The 24,054-nt window shown below is 39.6% G+C and overlaps 1 protein-coding gene across 3 annotated transcripts in view; it reads right to left on the reverse strand.

Moving 5' to 3' along the window:
• Window positions 1-24,054, reverse strand: part of ADAMTS18 (ADAM metallopeptidase with thrombospondin type 1 motif 18) — a gene marked incomplete at both ends in the record, with an annotated part of 145,892 nt that overhangs the window by 35,003 nt on the left and 86,835 nt on the right. For all 3 annotated transcript variants that reach the window (XM_084257233.1, XM_084257232.1, XM_084257234.1), the window contains 3 exons: window positions 4,052-4,224; window positions 10,820-10,968; window positions 15,665-15,760. In XM_084257233.1, the coding sequence (XP_084113359.1) occupies window positions 4,052-4,224; window positions 10,820-10,968; window positions 15,665-15,760 (418 nt within the window). The remainder of the gene's footprint in view (window positions 1-4,051; window positions 4,225-10,819; window positions 10,969-15,664; window positions 15,761-24,054) is intronic.

Genomic DNA, 24,054 nt, shown 5'->3' on the forward strand with positions numbered 1-24,054 from the left:
CAACAGGCATGATACACATGGTTGGTGGGGGGTGTAGCAACTCTCCTTGGACGGTAGACTTGTTAGCCTTTCTAGAGCCTAGGGCCATTCATGGACAAGATGTAAATGATGGAGTGTGGATGTGTTTCAATAAATCTTTATTTAAAAGAAAAAAAACACGTCCAATTTGGCTCCCAGAATGTAGTTTGCTGACTGGGATTTAGGATATGATTCCTTTAAGTAACTAAGGCCCTTTGGAAACAAAGGCAGATGACCAACATTCATAAAACATATGCAGAACAATCATTGAGAAAATGAAGAAGAAGGAAATAGACCAAACCTACAGGCTAAAAACTGTAACAATTATTGATCACTGAGTCCCTGAGAAGTTTCTGGTATCACAGGCAAAGGAAAAAGTATTGTACTTATAGAGCTCTTGTTATCAGAAAGGAGTGATTTTGCCAATTTCTAAAACAGACAAAGCTCTTCTTGGCGAGGAATTCTCACATGAGGCCTTACATAGGCAATGCCGTGTGATATCCCTGACAACAGTTTTACAACAAATGTGTAAACACTTTGCAAAATAGTTGTGTTTCATAAAGCTCATGAAACTGCTCAATAAAAGAAGAAGTCAAATCTTAAAAGTGAAAGAACTTAGATTATTAGGCATAAAACATGCAGTTATGTGGACATATTAAAGTTTCTCTCTCACCCAGGAATTTTTAATAGCAGCTTTATTTAATACCCTCTAGTTTTTTTTAAAGATTTATTTATTTATTTATACAAGCACTGGGTACAGTCAGAAGCGCGGGAGGGTAAGAGAATTCACCAGAGCCAGAGCGGGGAGCAGAACAGGCAGAAGGACCAAAGTATACTGCTGAGGGGAGCAGCAGGCGTGGCAGGAGAGGTCTGCGCGCCATGTGGGACCCTCACCGGAGGCCGGGGATTGAACCGGCGCTGCAGAGGCTGCGTGCAGTTTCGCAGTCAGGCGCTCAACTGCTGCGCCACCAGAGAGGCCCTAATGCCTTCTAATTTTTGCATGAGATCAGAGAACTGGAAGATTCTATAGATATATATGCATATATATCCCATTCCTTGTATCTATAAATATATGGATATAAATACATATCTCCTCTCTTTCTTTCATCATTCCCAGGAGTTCACAAGTTCTAGAAAGTTCTGATCCTAACAAAGGTTCCTGGGCAATTTTATGAGAGTTCATTAGAAACACAGAATAAGGGCCTCCCCGGTGGCACAGCACGTTGACTGCAGTGCTATGATGCTGTCTGTAGCCTCTGCAGTGCGGGTTTGATTCCCGGCCAGCCAGGGAGATACCCACATGGCACAGCAGACCTCTCCTGTCTTGCCCGCTGCTCCCCTCAGCGGTGTATTTTGGTCCATCTGCCTGGTCTGCTCCTGTCTCTGTCTCTGGTGAATTCTCTCACCTTCCTGCACCTCTGGCCTGTTCTTGTATACATACAATTAAAAAATTTTTAAAAATCTTTAAAAAAAAGAGAGAGAAGAAAATATTGAATCATGTGCTACATTAAAAAAAAAAAAAAGAAACAGAAGAAAGACGCTGACTATTACAGGACAAAGACTACCCACGTTTATGAACAAAATTCACTTGTTTTTCCCAAACTGTATCAATGTTGCAAGACCTTCACATCAAGGTTAGTTTTTCTGATTGTATCAAAAAGAGAAGAAGAAAGGTTAACTTTTCTGTCTCTCTCCACCTGGAATGAGGTCTTAAGGCTGGGGACTCTGGTCATTCCAATCTCTCCCATATCTGGCAGGGCTTTTATACAGTAAGGGCTCAGTAAACATCTTTTGAGTGACTGAAGGACATAGTCTGTTTCCTATTAATAGAAACTGCAATCAAGTTAGTCAAAGAACTCTGAAACCAAAAAAAAAAAAAAATACATACATACAAAGTGTATTTTCTTAACTTTCTCCTTATGTATTTCACAGAGAGCCTCTTTAAAGGGTGACAGAATAGATTAATTACCTAAACACTGTATTTGAATGAAAGAATGCAAGAAAGTTAAGGAATGTCAAGAAGAGACACATAAAAGAGGAAGTAAGAGGAAGGGTAAGAACATCTTGGAGAAAGAATCATAGGTAAGAAACATAGGGTAACAGGCATATTTACTAAAAGAAATATTCAAATGTTGGGATGGAAAGCAATTACAGTTATTTTATCTAATTGGCCAGGGGAAACTGTTGGAAAAGTGGCCTTCTGGATAATAAACTCAGTTCCTGAGTAGACTGGGATTTAGGACATGGATTACTTCAGATTTAGTTTATTTTACTATGAGGAGAGAATGCCCTTGACTCATAAAGGGAAGACAGTTAATATTTATTTATTCATTCATTCTACTGGTTATACGAATGTGCTGAGTGGAGTTCTTAGATGTTAGAGATACAAACATGTTCAAAATGGGCAAAGGCTTCAACTCTGTGGCACCTAAATTCTTGCAGAGAGAGAGATAATAAAGAAGTGATTATATAATATAAATTCACACATTGGTAAGATCTACAAAGAAGAAAGAAGACAGGGTTCAGAGAATGACATGAAGGAAGAAGGCTTTGGGTAAGCTGGCAAGGAAGGTTTCTCTGATAGGGGATATGGCAAGAAAAGTCATACTCCTTGAATAAATTCTGTCCTCTGGAGCAGTTTCAGATGAGACTGGGCACATTCAGGATGGTATAGCTGTAGATTGGAGCAATTTCAAATGAATCTAAATCCCTTCTATTCAACAGCTCTTTGAATTTTGAAGGCAACTAGTTTCTTTTTTTTTTTTTAAGATTTATTTATTTATGCGTACAAGAGCTGGGGTACAGGCCAGAGATGTGGGGGGTGAGAAGATTCACCAGAGACAGGCAGATTGACAGAAGTACACTGCTGAGGGGAGCAGCGGGTGAGTCAAGAGAGGTCTGCTGCACCATGTGGGTATTTCCCTGGCTGGCCGGGGATCTCGTGCTGCAGAGGCTGCGGACAGCTTCATAGGTTGTGTCTTAATCCCTTGCGCCACCAGGGAGGCCCTCTTTTCAAAGCAAACATCTATGGATCACCCACTGTCGCCTCTTAAAAGACACTTCAGAAGACTCATGTCTTTATCTGTGCTTTTAGGATAGAATCTGTACTTCTGGCCCAGAACCAGACCAATACCCCTGCAAGGCTGGGTTGGTTCTAATCAAAGCTGTACTATCAAATCCTTTGATTTGGACACGCCACTTCTTATAATGTTTCTCTAATCACATTATAAGAATCATGTGATCATAGATAATATAGATTCATTTTCAGTTTTTGTACAAGAACAGCCCTCAGTCTTATTTCCCATGAAATGTCATCAACTTAAGTCTCTTCCTATTCTACACACGTGCAGTTGGAATTCACATCCTTTTTCAAGGGAGCACCGATGACAGAATATGAATGGAAACAGTGAAGAGAAAACAATTAGAAGAGTAACAGCTCATTTTGCAAAGGTAATAGAAATTGCATTAAATTTGTATAACTTTTTTGATCCTTACTAAAATAAAACCATGTTAAAGACTGAAATACAAGCCATAACTTTAAGTTATAATAAATACTAGTATAAGACATTTTTATGTGTGTGTGTGTGTGTGTGTGTGTGTGTACCCCCTCTGCCAATGGGCCTTCTTCCTATTCTTGTAATAACCTAACCTGTCAGTGACTGAGTAGAGTGTCCCTACAGAGCATATGTGGTTTCATAGATTTTAGGTCTGGACAATTCATACCAATTTCAATGACCATCCCTGGGAGACTTCATTGTTGAAATGTCAAAGGTAAGTTTAGAAACATAAGTACATTTCCAAACACTTGACCCCTTTGGCTTACAGATCTGGGAGACAAAGGTTGTCTTGTGGGGGGAAAAAGTGTGGAAAATAAATAAAATCTATAGAACTGTAAGAAAAAGTGGACCCAGATGGACCTGGGGAATAAAAGGTAAACACTGAAAATCTTGTACATGGGCAATAATCTTTTCTGTGTTGTTCATTCACATTATTGCCCACATAGAGAGCTTGAGATTCCCATAATTCACCTTACCTTCCACTTTTGTATAGGGTTTCCACTGGTAGAACCATCCTCGGAAGGGTTTGCCATTATATTCTGCACACTGCTGGGCTCGAAAATCCAAGCTATTTTCATGACAAGGGTTAATGTTGCAAAGCTGATATACACGGCCGGATCCTGGACAGAATTTCCCACCATACTGAGGCCTGAAGACAAAATGAAAGAACTTCAATGCTAGTCATGAAAGGACTCATTCTTAGCCACAGGTGTGAGTACATGGAATGACAAAATGGATGAGTACTGTCACTCACAGCATTTACGGTTTATTATAAGAACAAATATATGTCACATATGCCTCACAATGTCTCTTATTGTTTCCCTGGCAGGCATACCTAATCAATCAGGGACGTTTTTTCTTTTCTTATTTTTGTTTTTTGCAGAACCCAACATGCCCTCAACATCTTTTTCAACACAGCCCTTAGGTAGTCACTATCATTGTTCATTAATTGGAATTGGTCTGTTAGAGCAACCTTATTTTCCTTCTGTGATCCAATTTTTACATTCTTACCATTTCCATAAAACTGGTGAAAGCATATTCTTGACCCTCATTGTCACAGTGCAAATAAATCTATAAATACACTTACACGTTCTTATTCATCTAGGACGTGTATTTGTGTGCTATACACACAAGCACATATGCCCTGGTATTGGCATCAAAGCTCTTCACTTGCAGACCAACCTACTCTCAAGCTTCTCTTCTTTCTGCAGACACTCTCACCATCTTCCTATAGTTTGTCATGCATGTGCTACTATGCAGAAGGTCAGGACACTGAGGAGAAAGAGTAGAAAGCCCATGTGCCCCATCCTCCAGTCCAGCCTCATCAGTTATTGAGCTGGTATTTGGATTATTGTCAGACTCTGGTATGTCTTAATCTGATTGATTCTAAACTCTGAGGAAAAACAGTCCTGTTTTCATCTGAATAATAATTTCTTAACTTTGTAGGTGGCCTACTCTATTCCTGTCAAACACAATAGGACAAAGATTTCCAGAGGAGGGAATCCCCTTGCAATAAAAAGAATTCAATCTAATGGCAGGCTCTTTAAGATTTTGAAGGTAGACTACAAAAATCACAAAGCAAAATAGAGAAAAAAGGAGCACAAATCACACCGAAAATGACCAACATTGTTTTAGTGTTTTCTAAAAATACAAATGTGAAACATATAAATTAAAAAAATTGTAAATAAACTTTATCGACACAACATGGGCTTGTAACATTGTAAAATTCTGAGATGTACAACATTATGATTCTACTTCTGTATACACTACATTATGATCACCCCAAAAGTTTACTTTTCCATCGACAACCATACTGTTTCCCCATTTTACCCAACCCCCAGCCCTTGTCCCCTTTGATATCTTCTCTATATGTTAATATACTTCTGTTTTGTTTGTTTACTTGCTTTATTTCTTCATCAACATGAGTGAAATCATACATTGTTTGTCTTTCTCAATCTGACTTGTTTCACTTTAGCATAATCCCCTCAGGGTACATCTGTGTTGTTGCAAATGGCAGCATATCTTTTTTCATAACTCAGTAGTATTCCACAGTATGGATATACCACATCTTCTTTATTTATTCATCAGTGGGCACTAAGGATGTTTTCATGTAAATTTGTAAATAATGCTGCAATGAACATGGAGATGCATATACCTTTTTGGAGTGTATTTTTGCTTTCTTCATCTTAATGCCTAGAAATGGAATAGTTACATCATATGGTATTACTCTTCTAAATTGTTTCTCACAGTGGCTGTACCAGTCTACATGCCCATCAATAGTGCATGAGTTTGCTTTACTCTACAATCTCTCCAATACTTGTTGCTTCTTGTCTTTTTGATAATAATCATTCTAACACCAATAATGTCTTATCCAGCTTACTCCAGGCACAAAGCAATTCCCTCTTTTCATTCACACATTTTTGTAGTTTTCTCCATAGTCTAAAACCCAATGATGGATCGTCTTGTACAAAAGCTCAATGCAAACACATAACATGAAAGGAGGCTCCAGGTTAATAAATTCATGTGATTAAAATGCCTTGTCTCTTTAGGAAGCACAAGAATGCTATAAAACACCCCCGGATTTGCTTCAGCATTTTTTATCAAATCCTCCTATAACTGCATACTAAAATGGATTCAACAGAAACGGGAAATGTCACACTGCCAGATTGAGATTTTTATGCTATTTCAAAACATTTTGGAGCAACTACTTAAACATTCAGCAGACATTGTGCGAGCTCAAACCCCTGAAGACTTCTTAAATCATGTTCTAAAAAGCATTCAGAAAAAACTTTCAAGTGTCATCTGAGATCCTTACTATTCCTGGTTGTCTTTACAAGGTATATTGAAAATTTTCTCAGTGAGAATTTCTGTCAGAGATTTTACAAATAATTCTCATTTAGACTGTTCAAATTCAATAAAACGAGAGAAAACCACATGTGTCACTTTTTCAACTCAGACATTATGACATGGAAATGACCTCAAAACTCACACAGCCATTGCTCATTTGATAGAGACGTGAGCAATGCCTGGGCAAGCATGCAAAGCTTGCTCTATAAAGATCACAATTAGAAAGACACAGAGCTGAGCTCTTACCTTTGGATTTCTAGGATACTTCTATTCTACCTTGGCTAAATCTGCCTGAGCCAGGCAAGGAGGAGGAAAAGGAAGTTACCAAGGCTAGGGAGCTGGCTTCCAAAAAATGGAGAACATCTGGCTTTAAATCTCCTTTGCCTCTTCCCAGTTTATCTTCAAGCAATTTTATTTAACCTCCCACTCTGTAAAATGTGAACAGTTCTGATGATTGCGATGTGAGAAAAGAATTGAGGGCAGAGTCTAGGGCAGAGTTAGCACAAATAAATTCTGTTTTAAAAGGTGTTCTATTTTTCATGAGTGGTAAGAATTTAGACTTTACCACCAAATCTTCCAGGTTAACATTTTTCTGTATCTTTGAAAATGACTATTAACATAAATTAACAGAAAATTTTACCATGATGCCCCTTGGTATAAAAGCAAAAATAAAATATAGCCAGAAGAAATGCCTAGGCAGAAGATTTTGTCTTTATATTAGGCTACTATAAAATATACCCATATTTGCTTCTGAGTAATTTATTAGGTCCTGACTACCAATCTTAAAATGTTGGCTGGCTGGCTGGCTAATAGTTCAGAGACTCAGGCTATTTTATATATATAAATATATGTAAAATAAAATATATAATGTGTACAATGCATATAAATATATAATATAATGCATGTAGAATGCATATCTTATATATAATATACATAATATATAACATACAGATATTCAACATGTAATATATAGCATAAACACATATAACATACACATATATATACACACTATAAATATATTTAATACATACATGATATCTATATAATATATAAATACATAATGTATGACATAAAATAAATATGTAATATATAATGACATAAATATATATTATAACCTATATATAACAATATATAGGTATGTGTATATAATACACAATAATATATATGCATATATTATATGTATAAGTACAAAAATATAAAACATATGTATGACAAAAATATGTAAAAATCCCTGGCCTCTTCACAGACTTTCTCAATAAGATCATGCAAGGGGGAAGATCCAGAAATCAGTGTTTCTTTAAAGACATTTGGTGATACTGATAATCAGCAGAGCCTGGAAATTACTGGGTGGAAAATGGGCCAGAGATATGATTCAATTATTATTCTGGTGTTATGAGACTAGTTTTATGGCATTCTTTTTTCAGGAGAGTTCTTTTAAGGGCATTTTAGAATGGCTTGGTCCCTTTAATTTTCATTTCAATATTTTAATATTGAATTTTAGCATTTTAATGACACTATTCATTTTCTTGAGTAGAGTTTATAGGCATTTCAGCAAGCTGTTCCACAGACTAGTAATAGAATATTAGGGAGCCAGAAAAATTATCAAAGGGCTCTTGGTCAGGCTGTGCCACTGCCAGGTTGTGACCTGCGCATGGGCTGCTGCTCTGAATGGCCCTCCTGCCCTCCTGGATGTGCACTCGCAGAGGACACAGAGAAGGTTACACACTGCAGCCCATGTATCTCTTCTAACCTGACTGGGAGCTGACGCCTGCAGAAGTGTTTCTGAGAAGGTTCCTGAGCAGAGCAGGCCTTCATAGAAAATCGGACTTCAGCCAATTAAAAATGTCTGCCTAAGACGTGGGAAAAAAAGAAGGTCTGTATGTGCCTTTCAGAAACCCAGAATCAGATAACCTTTAAACTCTTTTGAAACTGAAAGACAGTACAAATCCAAGAATCAGCCAGGAATAATTCGGTTTTGATGAAACAAAATATGTTCTGGGAAAGCCATCACGATGGGAAATAAAAAGCTCACACTGCTTTTCACATGAAACAAAATGCAAAGAGTTAGGCTGAGTGATGAGAACAGACCAAATGCTTAAACTGAAGAAAGAAATCAGGAACTTGAAATAGGAAGGAAAAAGCCAGTGTTTCCTACAACAATGTAAAATCAGAACAGAGAACAACTAATTCAATCGTCTTGGGATAGTTGATCATTTACTTGTTTTATCTCTGACTTCATACATAATTAAAGTAAACACTATCCTGATTAACCTTAATCTTGTTTAAAATGAGAAAACCGTACCAACTGGAACTACCTTAGTGATTAATTCTTTTATTAGGCATCTCTAAAATTACAGTATGGTATTTCCATGAACAGTGCTCTATTATAATGAGAGTGCTCAACCCTGAAGATATGAGAGAGATTTTAATTTAAATCTCAGGGGTGTCATTCATGCACTTTACCAGCAGAGTTATTAAATTAGGTAATCTCTTTGTTTCTTGGGAAAATATCGAGATTGTAAAATGTTGTGATGTATGATAACCAGAGCCATGAAATATGCTGCAAAAATGAAAACTAATATAATCATTCTAATGATTCTATCCAAGACATGGGTTACTCTCAAAGTGTGAGGAGGGTGTTTTTAATAATCCAGTACAGGTTGTAAAGGCATCACAAGCCTCCTATCATCATACCTAGTGACTGGGTCTCATTACTGCTCCCCTACAGGACACCTGTGGCAACGTCTGGAATGAGGGTCACAGCCTGGAGGTTGGGGGGAGAGGGAGTCATCTACTGGTATCCAGTGAGTGCTATCACCCATCTTGCCAGGGACAGGACAATCCCCCACCACAAAAAATCCTCTAGCCTAAAAACTCGGCAGTGTCAAAGTTGAGAAATCCTGAATTAGTCCGAGATATCCCAAAAAAGGGTGTAACAAACCATGGTCAGAGGCTATCCCAACACTTCCCCTATATTTTGGAACAAATTAGATTGTTTATCCATCTCAGACTGCTGACTCAGATAAAATACCAGTTTTCTCTTAAAATTTCTTTTTGCTCATTTCATTATTTGTTGTAATTCTCGTTTTACCAAACATTTATGCAATGCTCACGATGTGCCAGGCACTTTTTTTAAAGCACTTTACACATAGTGACTCCAGTTGAGGGAGGGAGTGTCATTATCCCATTTTTAACGTATGAGGAATCTAGAGCAGGGAGAGAAAAGACAGGCCAGGAGGCAAATCCAGGTTGTTTTGGGATTAAGAGTCTGTATTCTTCATGTTTAGGCTATGCCAACACTGAAATGGTGTTGAAAAACTCAATCTACTGCTTCCCCAGGTCTAATCACTGCTTCCTCAGCATTCTCCAAAGTCCAATCTCATTAGCAAGGCCTCTCCCTGCTCCTTCTGAGGGTTGACCCTCTGTTACCCTGTGATCCCGGTGAGTATTGGATAAAGATGATGAAAACCACATGGGTCCCAGTACCTTCTGCTCAAGGCCCATTGGATGCTTCTTGTGTACTTACCTAGTGTACAGATTCAATTCCTAATCCTCCCAAATCTTTGGGGCTGTGCGTTATTTTCTCCATTTTTACACACAAACCTAAGTCAAAGTTAGTCAGTAGCAGACCAAAGATTTGGAGTCCTATTCCCATCTCTAAAACCTGAGTGTTTCTACATCACTATGTCAATCAAGAAGTACATCTCTCAGGTGCTTCTTAAGTGGGAATTAAAGCAGATGAAAGTATCAGCATTCAGTCTCCCAGGATGACCAGGACCAGGGGGTGACTGACAATGAACACGGTGCAATTTCAAGCCATTGATGGTTTGACTGAACTGTGTTTCATTTCATTTTGCTTTGAAAGGAGGTTGAATTGTTGTCAGTATTTCCAAAAATTGGGAACTTTTCCACATGGCTTTTTTTTGGATTTCTGTTTTCTCCTGGAAAATCAGGCAGATCTGTCAGCACGTGCTGATGTGCATTCCTGGGAGGCAAACATCAGCACATTGTCTGCAGTTCATCAGCTCTACAGACACACGTGTCCCACCAGCCAAGCTTCTCAGTTCTACAACACCAGGCATGAGGTTGCGGGATGATGTGGGCTCCAATTTAGATTCAGAAAATGGTTCCAGCTATTGCTCCATCCCTCGACTATCGCAGCCACACTGAGAATCACTCCTTCACAGGTTTTGGTTTCTGTCCACCATACCTTTTCCAGAGCAGCAGCTCTTAGCTGCACACAGGAAAACCCTAGTGATTACTATTCGCTGCAGGGATGACAGGCCACCCTAAACAGGGCAGCAGCAGAACAAAAAGACAAAAGGCAAACCCAACCCAGCATGTTATCTGCTGAAGGTTAATATCTTATAAGCACCAACTGTGGGCAGGAGCCTTACTTGGGGTTATTGCAGTGTCTCTCCTGATACTTGACTCCTCCACCACAAGTTCGGGAACATTCTGACCACTTCGACCAGGGGGACCACTGGCCATGGATGGGCCGGGGCCCATGCTCCCCAAGCTTCACACACTGGCCTTGCCGACACCACTGTGAAAAGAACATGCAACACATTTCCTGTCAGAGGCCACCTTGGGAAAGCTGAAGGAGAGGCAAACACCTACCTGTGAACAAGAAAAACCAGTCTGCAGGCAAAGGGGAAAACAAAGGACCCAAAGGACTGGTGGGAGAATTCTTTTGCTGCCTGCATTTATAAACATCAAGTTCCGCGTTGACCATGTGCAATTTCTGAGACTGACATCTCAAATCTGTCACCCACAGGCAGAGCATCAGATACTCAGGCACCCCAAGAGCACCCGGAGTCAGCACAGACACCACACCAGAGACTTCCCCTGTTGCTCAGAAACAGCCCTGCTTAAAGGACAATTTGGAGAATGAGTGTTTTTTGATCACGGAATTTACTGATCTGAATAATGATCTCATCTTAAAAAGAGATATAAAGATGCACATTTATTCCAAACCATGCACATTTATTCCAAAGCATTTCTCATGAAACTGAGTAACTTTCAGTCTAAGCAAATTGTGCTCTCAGAGTTCGCCCTTTGCCTTATTTTTCTTTTTCTTGTGTATGTGCCCCTAGGTCTGATGCTGAGCTGAGTGTCTTGCCTGAATCAGCTCTGGTCTCTCATGTGCCAATGACTGGCTCAAGCTTGGGCAGAGGTGTTTGCTGTGCTAACTGCTCTGTGCTACTTCTCCATTGGAAAACATTCCAGGCTTCCCTGGTCATCTCTGTCCTTGGGGCTGCATGAGCCTTTGGTGGTGGTTATTTTTTCCTCTGTGGTGCTTTTATTATGAGCAAGTTCTGCATGACTTAGCACACTTTCCTAAAAGCCTCTGCAATTAGATCCAAAGACTTTGGGTTTGGACTGTGCCAGGCTCAGCCGAGGAATTAGGGTTTGGTTAAAGAATTATGGGGAGGTTGTCTGACTTTCAGATCTTCACTTGGCTTCAAGTGAAGCCACTTGGTGATGCATTTGGCTTCGTAGCTGTTTATTATGAGGCTAGTGTGCTTTGTCTAGGTCAAGATATTGCTTCCTTTCTTCAAGTTCTTGCCATGTGCTGATTAATTCTTCTGTTTCTGATTTTTCTTTTCCCAGAATTAATTGCCATTTCAGAGCTTGCACGAAATCATATAACCTTGTCGAGAACTTTTAAGAGGAAGGCAATCAGTCATTTGTGGATTCTGTCTACCCTAAGCATGAATCTGGATCTTTGGGACCAGGAAATCTCTGGGACTCTTTTGCCCTTAGCTCAGTGGTGGAGACAAAGTGACAATAACAGCAACAGCCAGCAGCTAGAACAACAGCCAACAACAAGAACAATAGCCAACAAGAACAATAGCCAACAAGAATAGGCAACAACAATAAAAATAGACAACAAAAAGAAAAGCCAACAACAATGAAAATAGCCAGCAACAACAGACAACAAGAGCAATAGCCAGCATCAACAACAGTAGCAGCAACAGTAGTTACAGTTTATGAAAAGTTGCTTCTATGTGCCAAAATCGGTGCAGGTAGGGGACAGGCTGAGAAGGGGAGCTTCACGTATAGCAGCTAATAAAATCCTTGCCAGGATTATAGTTAATGGTTAATAATGATTTTCTGGGTGAGAGAAACTTAGCAAAGAAATACTCACTTGCCTAGAGTCAAAGAGTTGCTTGAATATCTACAACTACAGCTGAGGCTAGATTTAAATAAACTCAATAGCCAAAGCTCCTCAAATACTTCTCAACTTGTAGACAAAGCACCTACCAATGTAGCTTCACTTGAGTCTAATTTCTTTGTCACAGATGTGGTTCTTACACATGTTCCAACCCTTCAGCTAAACTGACTTTCTTTTATTCCTGTTATCGTTGTAGGCTTGGGTAGATGGATGACAGATCATCTCCTCTGGTTTTCTCAATTAGCACAGAAAGGAAGACTAAATAGAACATACGCACAGACATGCACAGTGCACACATCTGTATAAAGTTCTATATACACAACTCATGTGCATGGTTTTATCAGTCTACACATACATATTTCTTTTTTTTTTAATTTTAATTTTTTATTTGCTTTTATCACACCCTGGCCATTAATTACAAGCAGCAATAGAAATATGTACACATATTTGTAATATGTAGAAATATGTATACATAGAAATATGTATACATGTATATATAGAAATATGTATACATAGAAATATGTATACATGTATATATAGAAATATGTATACATATTTGTAATATGTATACATATTTCTATTGCTGCTTGTAATTAATGGCCAGGGTGTGATAAAAGCAAATAAAAAAATTAAAATTAAAAAAATATGTATGTGTAGACTGATAAAACCATGCACACATACATATTTCTATTGCTGCTTGTAATTAATGGCCAGGGTGTGATAAAAGCACAGGGATTTCAAATGAAAATCACATTGCGTATTTGTGGTTCGACTATTATGGAAGGACCAGCAATTTGAAAAAGATGGGGAAGCATCCAGTCCAAACGAGCAAAACATGGAGCATTTACTACTCTGCAAGAGACCTCAAGTAAAACACTAGTAAGGTGAGGCCCTGACAACACTGGTGACAGCCAATCCCATCCACCAGGGAAGGAAGTCTTGGTTAATCCAAAATATGAATGCAGTGATAACTATACTGGAGTAATGATAGGCGGGACTTATCACCATGCTTTCTAATGGTGTTTTAAAACTGAGAGGTGGAGGGAATGGTACGAGAGCATCGATTTTCTAACTTCTGGTTTGATCTGTCTCAGATTAACTGAAATCTAATTCATTTTAGTTCCCATGGAATTAGATCCCAGGTGTATTTATGTAATAAATTCAGCCCTATAGTATTAATCACTTATTTTCCTTATTTATGCTATTAATTCTTTCTAATGTTTTCTCTTACATTGTTGCTTTCTTTTTTCTTTTTTTTTTTTTTAAAGATTTATTTATACAAGAATTGGGGTACAGGCCAGAGAATTCACCAGAGACAGAGTGGGGAGAACAGGCAGACAGACTGAAAACACTGCTGAGGGGAGCAGTGGGCAAGACAGGAGAGGTCTGCAGTGCCATGTGGGTATCTCCTTGGCCGGCCGGGAATCGAACCCAGGCTGTAGAGGCTGCAGACAGCTTCACAGTGCTGCGCTCAACCCGCTACGCCAAAGGGGAGGCCCTTACATTGTTGCTTTCTTAAAGAAAAAAGTGTCCAGTAACTTAGTTGTAAGTTCTAAATTTTGATGCTTTGCAACTATGAAAGACTTCAAATGCGTTTCTATTTTCACTGACTTGATTAATTTTATCACTGTACTACAATACTCTTATGCACATTTGCAATGTGCATTCAGGGGCATCCTAAGACCCAAACATCTGGTTAAAAATTGCACCTAATAACCCCATTTAAAGAATGTTTTTCTTTAAGAAAGAGTTAAGAATGATGAGTCTTTTCCCCCTCCTTCTAAGGATTAATCTTTTAAGAGATACTGAGTTAACGCCTTAATACCAGAAAGTATTCTCTGAACACTCATTTGTTATTGCACCTGTATCTTTGCTTTTATTGAAAGTCTTTCTCTCTCAACTTTAATCTCAATTCCAATATCCATCTTGATATACCCACTCACTGGAGTTTATTCTAATGCATACCTAATCCCAAGCAGGATTAGATTGGAGCCTTAATAAATAGCAACTCCATCCTTAAAGAGAGTTACTGCTTCCTCACAATTTTCCCCCACTGGACTGTGAATTCTAAAAGAGGGAAAACTGAAGTTTATTTTTGTTTGTATCCGCAGAACCTCCTGGCCCTAATATCTAGCTAATAAATCAGTTATTGAGGAACAGAATTCACTTTTAATGACCAATTCTTCCAGACAGCTTTATGCTACCCTGAGAGAGTCAATGGCAGAGATCAAAAAACCCATATCCTCTTAGGTCTTCTCATCATTCATGGCTCCTCTATCAGTCCTTCAAAGAAATGCCCCAAGTCTGTATCATTTACTGGTACCTCAGCTGCACTACTGGGAAAGGAGAAGAAAAATGGGAACTAATGCTTCAGAGCTCTTCATTCAACACACAGAACTTCCCAGAAACTTCCATTCTGGAAATGGCTCTCAGAAGATGCTTGCTAGCAAACAGACTTCCTCATGCAACCCAGATGGGCATGCCAGTGATGGATCATGTAAGGTAAGGAGAAGAAGTCTTGGTGTGGAGGGCCAATCTCTTTTTTTCTCTGAATGGGAATCTGTCCCAAGTGGCTTTATTATACTGAATTGAATTTAAAAAGCAATTTTTTTTTGTTTTTGCATAGAAGAACTTGGGTACAGGCCAGAGGTGCAGGGGGTAAGAGGATTCACCAGAGACAGAGTGTGGAGCAGAACAGGCAGATTTATTGAAATACACTACTAAGGGGAGCAGCAGGTGAGACAGGAGAGGTCTGCTGTGAAAAAGGCAAATGGTTTCTAAGGACAGCTACCAGCCCATTGAAATAGAAATATTTTTGACCCAAGCTTCTATCTATAACAGGAAAACAAAGGACAGAAAGAAAAAAAAGATCTTAAGCAATTTGAGCCAGCTGAGTAATAATCAGCATTGGGTGTTTCTAGTAGCTGCTAGATACTACTAGTTAAAGAGAAGTCAGAAAATATATGCAACTGAGGCATTCCATTCTAAGTTTATGGAAGAAAAAGTCTGGGTTCTTGGCCTTATCAAGTTAGGAGAACTAAAAACTAACAAGTATGCAGTTTACCATACTCAAGCCACAGACGGTCCCTTCTGCTGCCGGCATAAACTTGGTCTCACACCTGTGGCCCACTCGGTGGCACCAAAGTGATTTGCAAATGTCCTGAAAGGAAAGAAGGGACTGGTAAGGGTGATGATCAATGGAGGCGTATCATAGGTTTGACATACAATTTTGTATTTTGAGTAGTCTGACGTGAGACAAGTGATCTGGGAAGTGGAGGTCACTGAAGTTGGTAGCAGCCAGATGCCCCATGGTAAGTGCTAGGAAAGCATGAGCAGGCAGTTTCTACACTACGGTCATAGTCTGTGTGGTTAGTGATGACTGGGAGGTAACTGTGAATTCAGAGAACACTGGATTTGAAACTAAAAGACCTGGCAGCATCATCCAGTGAAGCAGAGTAGGCTAAGACTACAATAAAGCACATCTTCTTCAAATCCTGGCCCTGGCATTCCAGGTTGCATGCCCGATGGACACGTGACAGTAGCCTCAGAAGCTGCAATTTCCTCACCAGACAAAGAGTAGTAAAATCATCACTTGCCTCTTAAGGTTATTCCCAAGGTTAAATGGTGTGCATGATCTGCCTATTACCTTCTTCATCCATATAGTAACTTTCAAGCATTCTGATGATTCTCACACTAGAACTATGAAATAATTGACTGCAGTCAATGCCCCCCCCCAAAAAAAATGAGCTTGCTTCATCTCTGGAGCATGTATATATGTTAAGTTATAAAGCAAAGTAGAACTAAAGTTGCAGATGGCATTAAGGTGGCTAATCGGTTGACCTTGAGATGAGAAGACTATGTTAAGTTTCCCAGATGTGCCACCAGGTAATCCCGAGGGTCATTAATGGGGAAGAGGAAGACAGAAAATAATCAGAGAGATGGGCAGCAGGTTGAGGAATTAGAAGGAAGTTGCTGGTTTTGAAGATGGAGGAAGGAATGCCAGAAGCTTCTGGTAGCTGGAGAAGTTAACAAAATTGTTTCTCTTCTAGAGCCTCTCAAAGGAACACAACCTCACCTTGATTGTAATCTAGTTGGCCTTATTTCAGACGTCTACCTCTAGAAGTGTATGAAAATAAGTTTGTGTTGTTTTAAGTCACTAAGTTTATGGAAATATATTACAACAGCCTTGCAAAATTTATACCGTGACCAACATCCTTTAGTGGTAGACACTCAATTACAGTTACTGACTTTGTCAGTAGGTTCTTGGAAGTCAACATTTTTATCAAAATGATGTACAACAAAACCATATATATGAATAATGAGGTTTTGTTCAACATTGGCTGGATATTTTTCCCTCATCAATGTTATAACTCTGAATGTTGAATAAAAAGGTCATTATTTGAGGACCAGCTGATTTTTTGCATATAAGTTCATTTAGATGAGGTAACTGAGCATGCCACTGTCACTTTCAAAGCTATGAACACACAGGTGGTTAAGTGGCAGAGGCAAAAACTCAAGCTGGCCTGATTCCAGAGTCCAAGTTCATGACTGCTACTCTAGAACTGGATTTGCCACTGAAAAATGCTGGAAAACTCTATACTTTCAGGCTTCCATTGCCTATCTGTAGAATAAAGGGACCGATATAGTTTCCTTCCAGGTCAAACAGCTGAATTTGCTGTTCAGAATCACATCATTGAAAGAATAACTAAGTTATGAGCTGCCAAAGAGGCCCCGTTTTGTTTGCCACATTCTACTGACTGAGGTAGAAATAGGGAACATAGATTCTGGGGAAAATATTAACAACCAGGGAGGAAACAAAATGATTTTTGTGGTTACCTGTTGTAACCCTGAGAATTCAATTAACCAGGCACCCAATTCCCCCAAGTGTTCCTGCTAATATAGATTTCATGGCTAAAAATTATGGCAAGCTCATGCTTAGAAATATTTCACACATGAAAAGTTTCCACAGGACTGAAAAAAAAATAAACAGGGAAATCAGTGATATAGGCAGTGAGTCTGGTCTTGTAGACCTTAAAATTCTTCCCCCACCAAAAGAAATGGAAGGATGGTCATGACATCTTCTTGGGAAACACCAGCAGCAGCAGCAGTACCTGACAGGGGCCACACATCTCCAAACAGCTCAGAAGACCCAATGTATAAATGTTCTCCATGGAAACAGGCCTGCCCCTGACATTGGTAGAAAGCATGGTGTGGCTTTCCAGTGAATTGGGTTCATGATCTCTTCCTGTATTATCTGCCCCTGGGTCCAAGGGGAACAGTTTAATATGGAAAAAGAACATTCTACATCAAAGTGGAGGGATGAGAGGTAACCACTGACACAATTAAAGCCACTGATAGATAGGCTTTCAAAATTAAATTGTTTTCCATCTTACAGCCAGGGCAAAGCCATAAGCCACATCGATAGCCTATGTGGTGGCCAATACAGTGACCGTAGGGCTGGACCAAAGCAAAAGACCCCTAGATTCCACCATCAATGCCAAGCTACAAGGCCAAGGAAAGGGAGCTGGAGAGGACCAGGAAAATCAAGCAAAACACAAAAACACAGGGATTTCAGAGTGAAATAAGACAGGCTATATGAACATGTTATTTCTTTTGTGGTGAAGTACAGAAGTCAAACGTAATTATAGCCAACTACATGCTTTGATGACCATGAAAGTCCTCTGAGAAAGCTCCTTTTCAAAGTAAACAAAAAATGGGAGTTTGCATTTTTTTGCTCATTCTTCCTTTTTTTTCCTCCCTGGCATATTCAAGTAACTTTTCCTTATCTATAATTCCCTAGTGTTGGGTCATAATTTAAGGGAGAAAAAAATAACCACAGAGACTCCAGGGTCTCATGTTGCCTGGATGTGATTTTTAAAGGAAGAGTCTGCATGATGTATGTTATTTTGTTGTCACTCGTTGCCCACGATCTCCACTTGTGTTCTTAAGGATGGATGCCTGGCGCCAAGTGAAACCTGACATGCTGGTAATTTTTTTAAAAGATTTATTTATTTATTTATTTATTTATACAGGACCCCGGGGTACAGGCCGGATGCATGGGAGGATGAGAGGATTCACCAGAGACAAAGCGGGGAACAGAACAGGCAGACTGATGAAATACACTGCTGAGGGGAGCAGCGGGGGAGACAGGAGAGATCTGCTGCGCCATGTGGGACCCTCACCCGCCAACCAGGATTGAACCGGTGCTGCAGAGGCTGCAGACAGCTTCACAGTGCTGCGTTCAACCATCTGCGCCACCAGGGGAGGCCCCTGCTGGTTATGTTAATGGTACTTGCAAATAATTTTATAAAGCATCCCCAAACTAAACACCCCAAACCAAGTTCTTTATCTTCTGTCCACCAAACCTGTTCCATGTTCAGTCTTCTCCAGGTCACTTTATAATACCCTGATACTTGCGGTTACTGAAGCCAAATATCTTATAGTCATCATTGAGATTCTTTCTTTGTCCCACGTTCCATGCAGAAATCTTCCACTAGATCAGGAAACTGCATTGGTTCTATCTTCAAAATATTTACAGAATCTGAACAGTCATTGCCACTTGCATTGCTACCATTTTGTTCCACTTCATTCATGGATTACTATTATATCCTCTTTACAAGCACTCCACTTCCACCTTGTCCATCCTTAGCTAGTTTATCCTTAGCATGGTAACTAAAATGGTAGATATTGGACTGTCCAATACAGTAGCCACCAGAACATGTGGTATTTCAGTGTGAATTTAAATTAAAATTTCATTCATACTTCGAGTTCTCAATGGTCATCATATATGGTAAGTAGCTACTTATATAGGTTCTATATGGTGAGTGGCTGCCATATTGAATTCCATCATTACAGAGCATTCCATTGGACAGTACTGAGATAGAGTCTTTCAAGTCAACTCAGTGAGATCACAGGACTTTTCTGCTGAAGACCATGTAATGGCTTCTCATTTCGCTGGGAAAAAGTAAAAAGTCCTTGTATCACCTAACAAGCTACATATGATCAAGTCTCATTTCATCTTCTGACCAATGTCCTATGAGTGTATCACTTGCTCACTCTGCTCTGATAGCATTGGTTTCCGTGTTGATCCACAAATGTTTCAAGCTTTCTCCAAATTTGGAGCAACTCCAAGCTTTCTACAAACTTCTCCAAACCTGCATTTTATTCTATTTCCCCAACTCTCTGAACTGCTCTTTTGGAGCTCCTTCAAGTCTGCCTTAATTTCCCCTCCTGCCACATGTAATCAGCCACGGACCTAATCAGTTTCCTAATGTCCCTTATTCTATTCTACCTATGCTCTGCAATTCTGATCTTCCAATTTACTATATCACTAATTTTTAATGTCTATTGTGTATTGTCTGTCTCCCCCATTGGAAAGTCAATGTCACAAGGGTCACAAGGGTAGGTTATTTTGTTGTTTTTTTTCTCTGATGTACCCCCAAGCCCTTAGAACAGGATGTGGTACAAAGTAGGGATTCATAAATACTTCCTAATAAATCAACACATGACTGAAAATTATTTATAATTGGAAAGTGTTCACTTGTAATAAAGACTTTGAAATCCTTAAGGAAGTTTTCAAGTGTAAAAATATGAGGGTTTTTTTTTTTGTAGCATAAAACCTGGTAGCACAAGGGGTTAAGACGCCAGCTATGAAGTTATTTGCAGCCACTGCAGCACGAGTTCGATCCCTGGCCAGTGAGCTACCCACATGGTGCAGCAGACCTCTCCTGACTTGCCCACTGCTCTCCTCAGCAGTGTATTTCAATCAGTCTGCCTGTTCTGTTTCCCACTCTATCCTGGTGAATCCTGTTACTCCCTATGCCTCTGGCCTGTACCACAGTTCTTATATGCATAAATAAATAAATCTTTTTATTATAAAAAATGTTAAAGAATAAAAAAATGTTAAAGAATATGGCACTTTTGATATGCAAAAAAAAATGGATGCTGCTAAGAATTTTCCCTAATAAATCCTACAGTTAATCACTGAGTATCTGTGGGCATATGAGATAAATGGTAGGCACTTCGAGATAGTATCTTCTGGAGCAAGAAATATAGATATCTTCTGGAGCAAGAATGTACAAGAAAGGTAGTAGCATGAGCTTACAAAAGTGGTGATTGAGCCCAGAGAAAGGAATGTTTAACCTCCTTGGGGAATCTTTACCAACAATAAGAAATAATTAGCTATTTGTCACATGGATGTCTAGGCTGGGAAACCTGTATACAAAGGTTCGTACACATGACAGCAGGAAATGTTTGAAAAGCATTCAAGGACATTAAAAGAATTGGGACCTAAGTCCCCAGTGTAGTAAGCAGATTATGAAGTCAGAGTGATTTAGACACCAAGCAGCGCCTCTTCATTTTCCATTCTTGTTCCCAATGTAAAACTCTTAAAGGAAAAAATGAGCCCATCCAATTACCTATGGCATGCCTTGTCCTTCAAAGGAAGTGCTCTCTGAGGTGATATGCCTGCAAATAGTCACTAGAATTCAAGTACCTTCATTTTTATTCCGTCTCAAATCCTGTTGTTGTGTCTATAAATGAAGGTTTACCGAGTTTCTGCTCTGTGACAGTAATTTTTCAGGTGACTGAGGCATACAGCAAAGGCTGCTCAAGTCTCACTTAGTAAAATAACCACTGGAGGTGTCGATCAGAGCCTGGGACATGTTGGCCAACAGCATCCATTCACTTCTAAGTCAGGGAGCATTTAATAAGGGTGTAATCACCATGTTCTCCCCATTTGCTAGACAGGGAACTCTCTTAACACGTGGAGCCATCAGCTGGATCAACAACTCCTTTTCTGGGACACTTCAAAAGGCAACAGAGACCAGGCTTGAAATACCAAAGACAAAGAAAATGAAAGTTTGGGAAGAGGCATGGGAGATGAAAACTCGCCAGCCTCAGATGCTTTGGTGAGGAAGCCACTTTGCAAGAACAGGAGTGATGTGGTGCTGATGGTGTTGAGAGGGAGGGAGACAGCAAGAAGAAAACCTTGTTTTTCACTGAGTGGTGCCACTGACCCAAGGGATTCCTCCCTACAGGTCCCAGGGAGGAGCTAACATTATCCTCCTCTGATGTGGACACAAAAGCTGGGAGTGCTTAAGTCATCTGCACAAGGCTCTGTGAAGTAAGCCCAGGTCTAACGACAAAGCCAGATGGTGGTGTGTGTATGTGCAAACGGAAGGTTAATTCAGCAGTGTTCAACCTTTACCACACAGAAGAATCATCTTATTAAACCCTCATTAAAATATAGATTACCAGGTCCTCCTCCCCAAGTATCTTATTCCTCAGGCCTGAGAGGAGCCCCAAGCACCTCAATTTCTAACACGTTCCAGGTGATAATGACACAGGGCATCTGCTGGTTGGGGAGGACACTGAGAACAATAACAATAATAATAATAATAATAATAAGTTTATTATATAATAATATTTCTATAATATAATAATTATTATTGTATCTATTATTATTATTATTATTATTATTATTTTGGTGTTTCTAGCCAGTAGGGAACCTGCCTTTCTAGGAGACACAGAGAACAAGGTGATAGGCAGTGAAGAAGTGAAAGTTAGAAAGGGAAAGTCATGATAGGACTATGAAGAACCTGAAAATAAACTTCATTCTTTTCCTGCATTGGATCTGTATCTGCTGCACTGTTTAGCCCAATAGAACGAATAGGTGATTTCAGTGTTTTGGAAATCCGTCCTAGGTAGGGCCTGTTGGGAATGATTTAAGATATTCAAAGCTGTAGCCATGGTTCTAGTTATAAACAGGATTAAGACTAATACCTAAAACTAGGCTGTGGGGGAAAAAGATACCACATTCAGGCCCCCAGCCCCCACAACCCTAGCTTCTCTATGTCACCTCAGCATCATCACAAATGATCTTTCCCTGCCCTAAGACATTCTGATCTTTCTTCCTTTCCTCATTTTATTCTTCAAGTCTGGTATTTCCACTTCTCTCTGCTCTGCTTCTCAGGGAAGATCATCAGGCTGAGAACTGTGCAAAATGTCATGTGGTCCCATAAAGGTGTAGACTTTAAGAGTGGTCGTTTAAACTCTGCACAGGGCCTCCCTGGTGGCGCAGTTGGTTGAGCGCTGCACTGTGAAGCTGTCTGCAGCCTCTGCAGTGCGGGTTCAATCCTGGCCAGCCGGCAGAGAATCCCACATGGTAAAGCAGACCTCTCCTGTCTTGCCAGCTGCTCCCCTCAGCAGTGTATTTCCTCAGTCTGCCTGTTCTGTTCCCCATTCTGTCTCTGATGATCTCTCACCCTCCTGCACATCTGGCCTGTACCCCGATTCTTGTATAAATAAATCTTTAAAAAAAATAAACTCTGCACATTGTTTGATATAGAAAGGTCACCTCAAAATTCTGGTTGTATGTATGACCCTAAAGGAATGATAGCAATTTTGGGGACCTCCTTTATACTTTTAGATGAGATGGGGTGCATGCAGGGAGGTATAGCTATAGATCCTTTATACTTTTAAAGTAAACCAAACCCATTACCAATTGGACATTTACTGCATAGGATGTACTTACTAAATACTTGATTGCTGAATGAGTAAGCTAGTGAATCTTTCCAGAATAAAGCAAACAGGAGACAAAATTTTTTAGCAAAGTGAACAGCTACTTGCTTCTGCCTTAAGTACCAACTTAACAGGTATATGACACAGCAGCATTTGCCAATGTGAGGTCCGTGAACCATGGAGGATACATTAAAAATAATGCTTGATGGTGGATGGCTAAACTTTTCTTATAGATATACATTTAAATTATAGGAGATATGTTTATTACAGCACTATTTACAATAGCTAAGATATGGAAAGAACCTAAATACACCAAAAGAGATGACTGGATCAAGAAGATGTGGTATATATACACAACGTAATACTACTCAGAAATAAAAAAGATAAACTCACGCCACTTGCAGCAACATGGATGGAGCTGAAAGGGATCATGCTCAGTGCAATAAGTCAGAAGGGAAAAGAAAAGTATTGGATGTTTTCACTTACAGGAAGAATATAGGGGAACCAAATAAGGGATCGGGGGTGGGGGGAAAGGACAAAACTAGCAGGCAACTATAAATCAGAGACATTCAGGAGGGTAAGAGCAGGGAGAGGGATTATATAGGGGCAGGAAGAGCACAAGAGACTATGGTGATGGTGCACAGATGACTTGGTGGTAGGAATTTTATGGGCATAACACCTGAGAGGAGAAAGCAAACTGTACAAAAATAAAAAATGATGTAATATATAGAGAGAGCGAGAGGGAGAGAGATATTAAAAAAAAATATATAGGAGAAACATATGTAATCCCCTATCAAAGCTGTGATTTGTTGGTTATTATTTCTCAGAACTGGAGTTACTTTTTTAAAGTGAGTTAAAATATAGAAAAGCAACAATAATACAGAGATATAGCACAAACAATGAAGGGAATTGTTAATGACTGAATGTTAGTTA

The sequence above is a fragment of the Talpa europaea genome (genome assembly GCF_964194135.1).
Source record: "Talpa europaea genome assembly, chromosome: 16".
NCBI classification, from domain to species: Eukaryota; Metazoa; Chordata; class Mammalia; order Eulipotyphla; family Talpidae; genus Talpa; species Talpa europaea.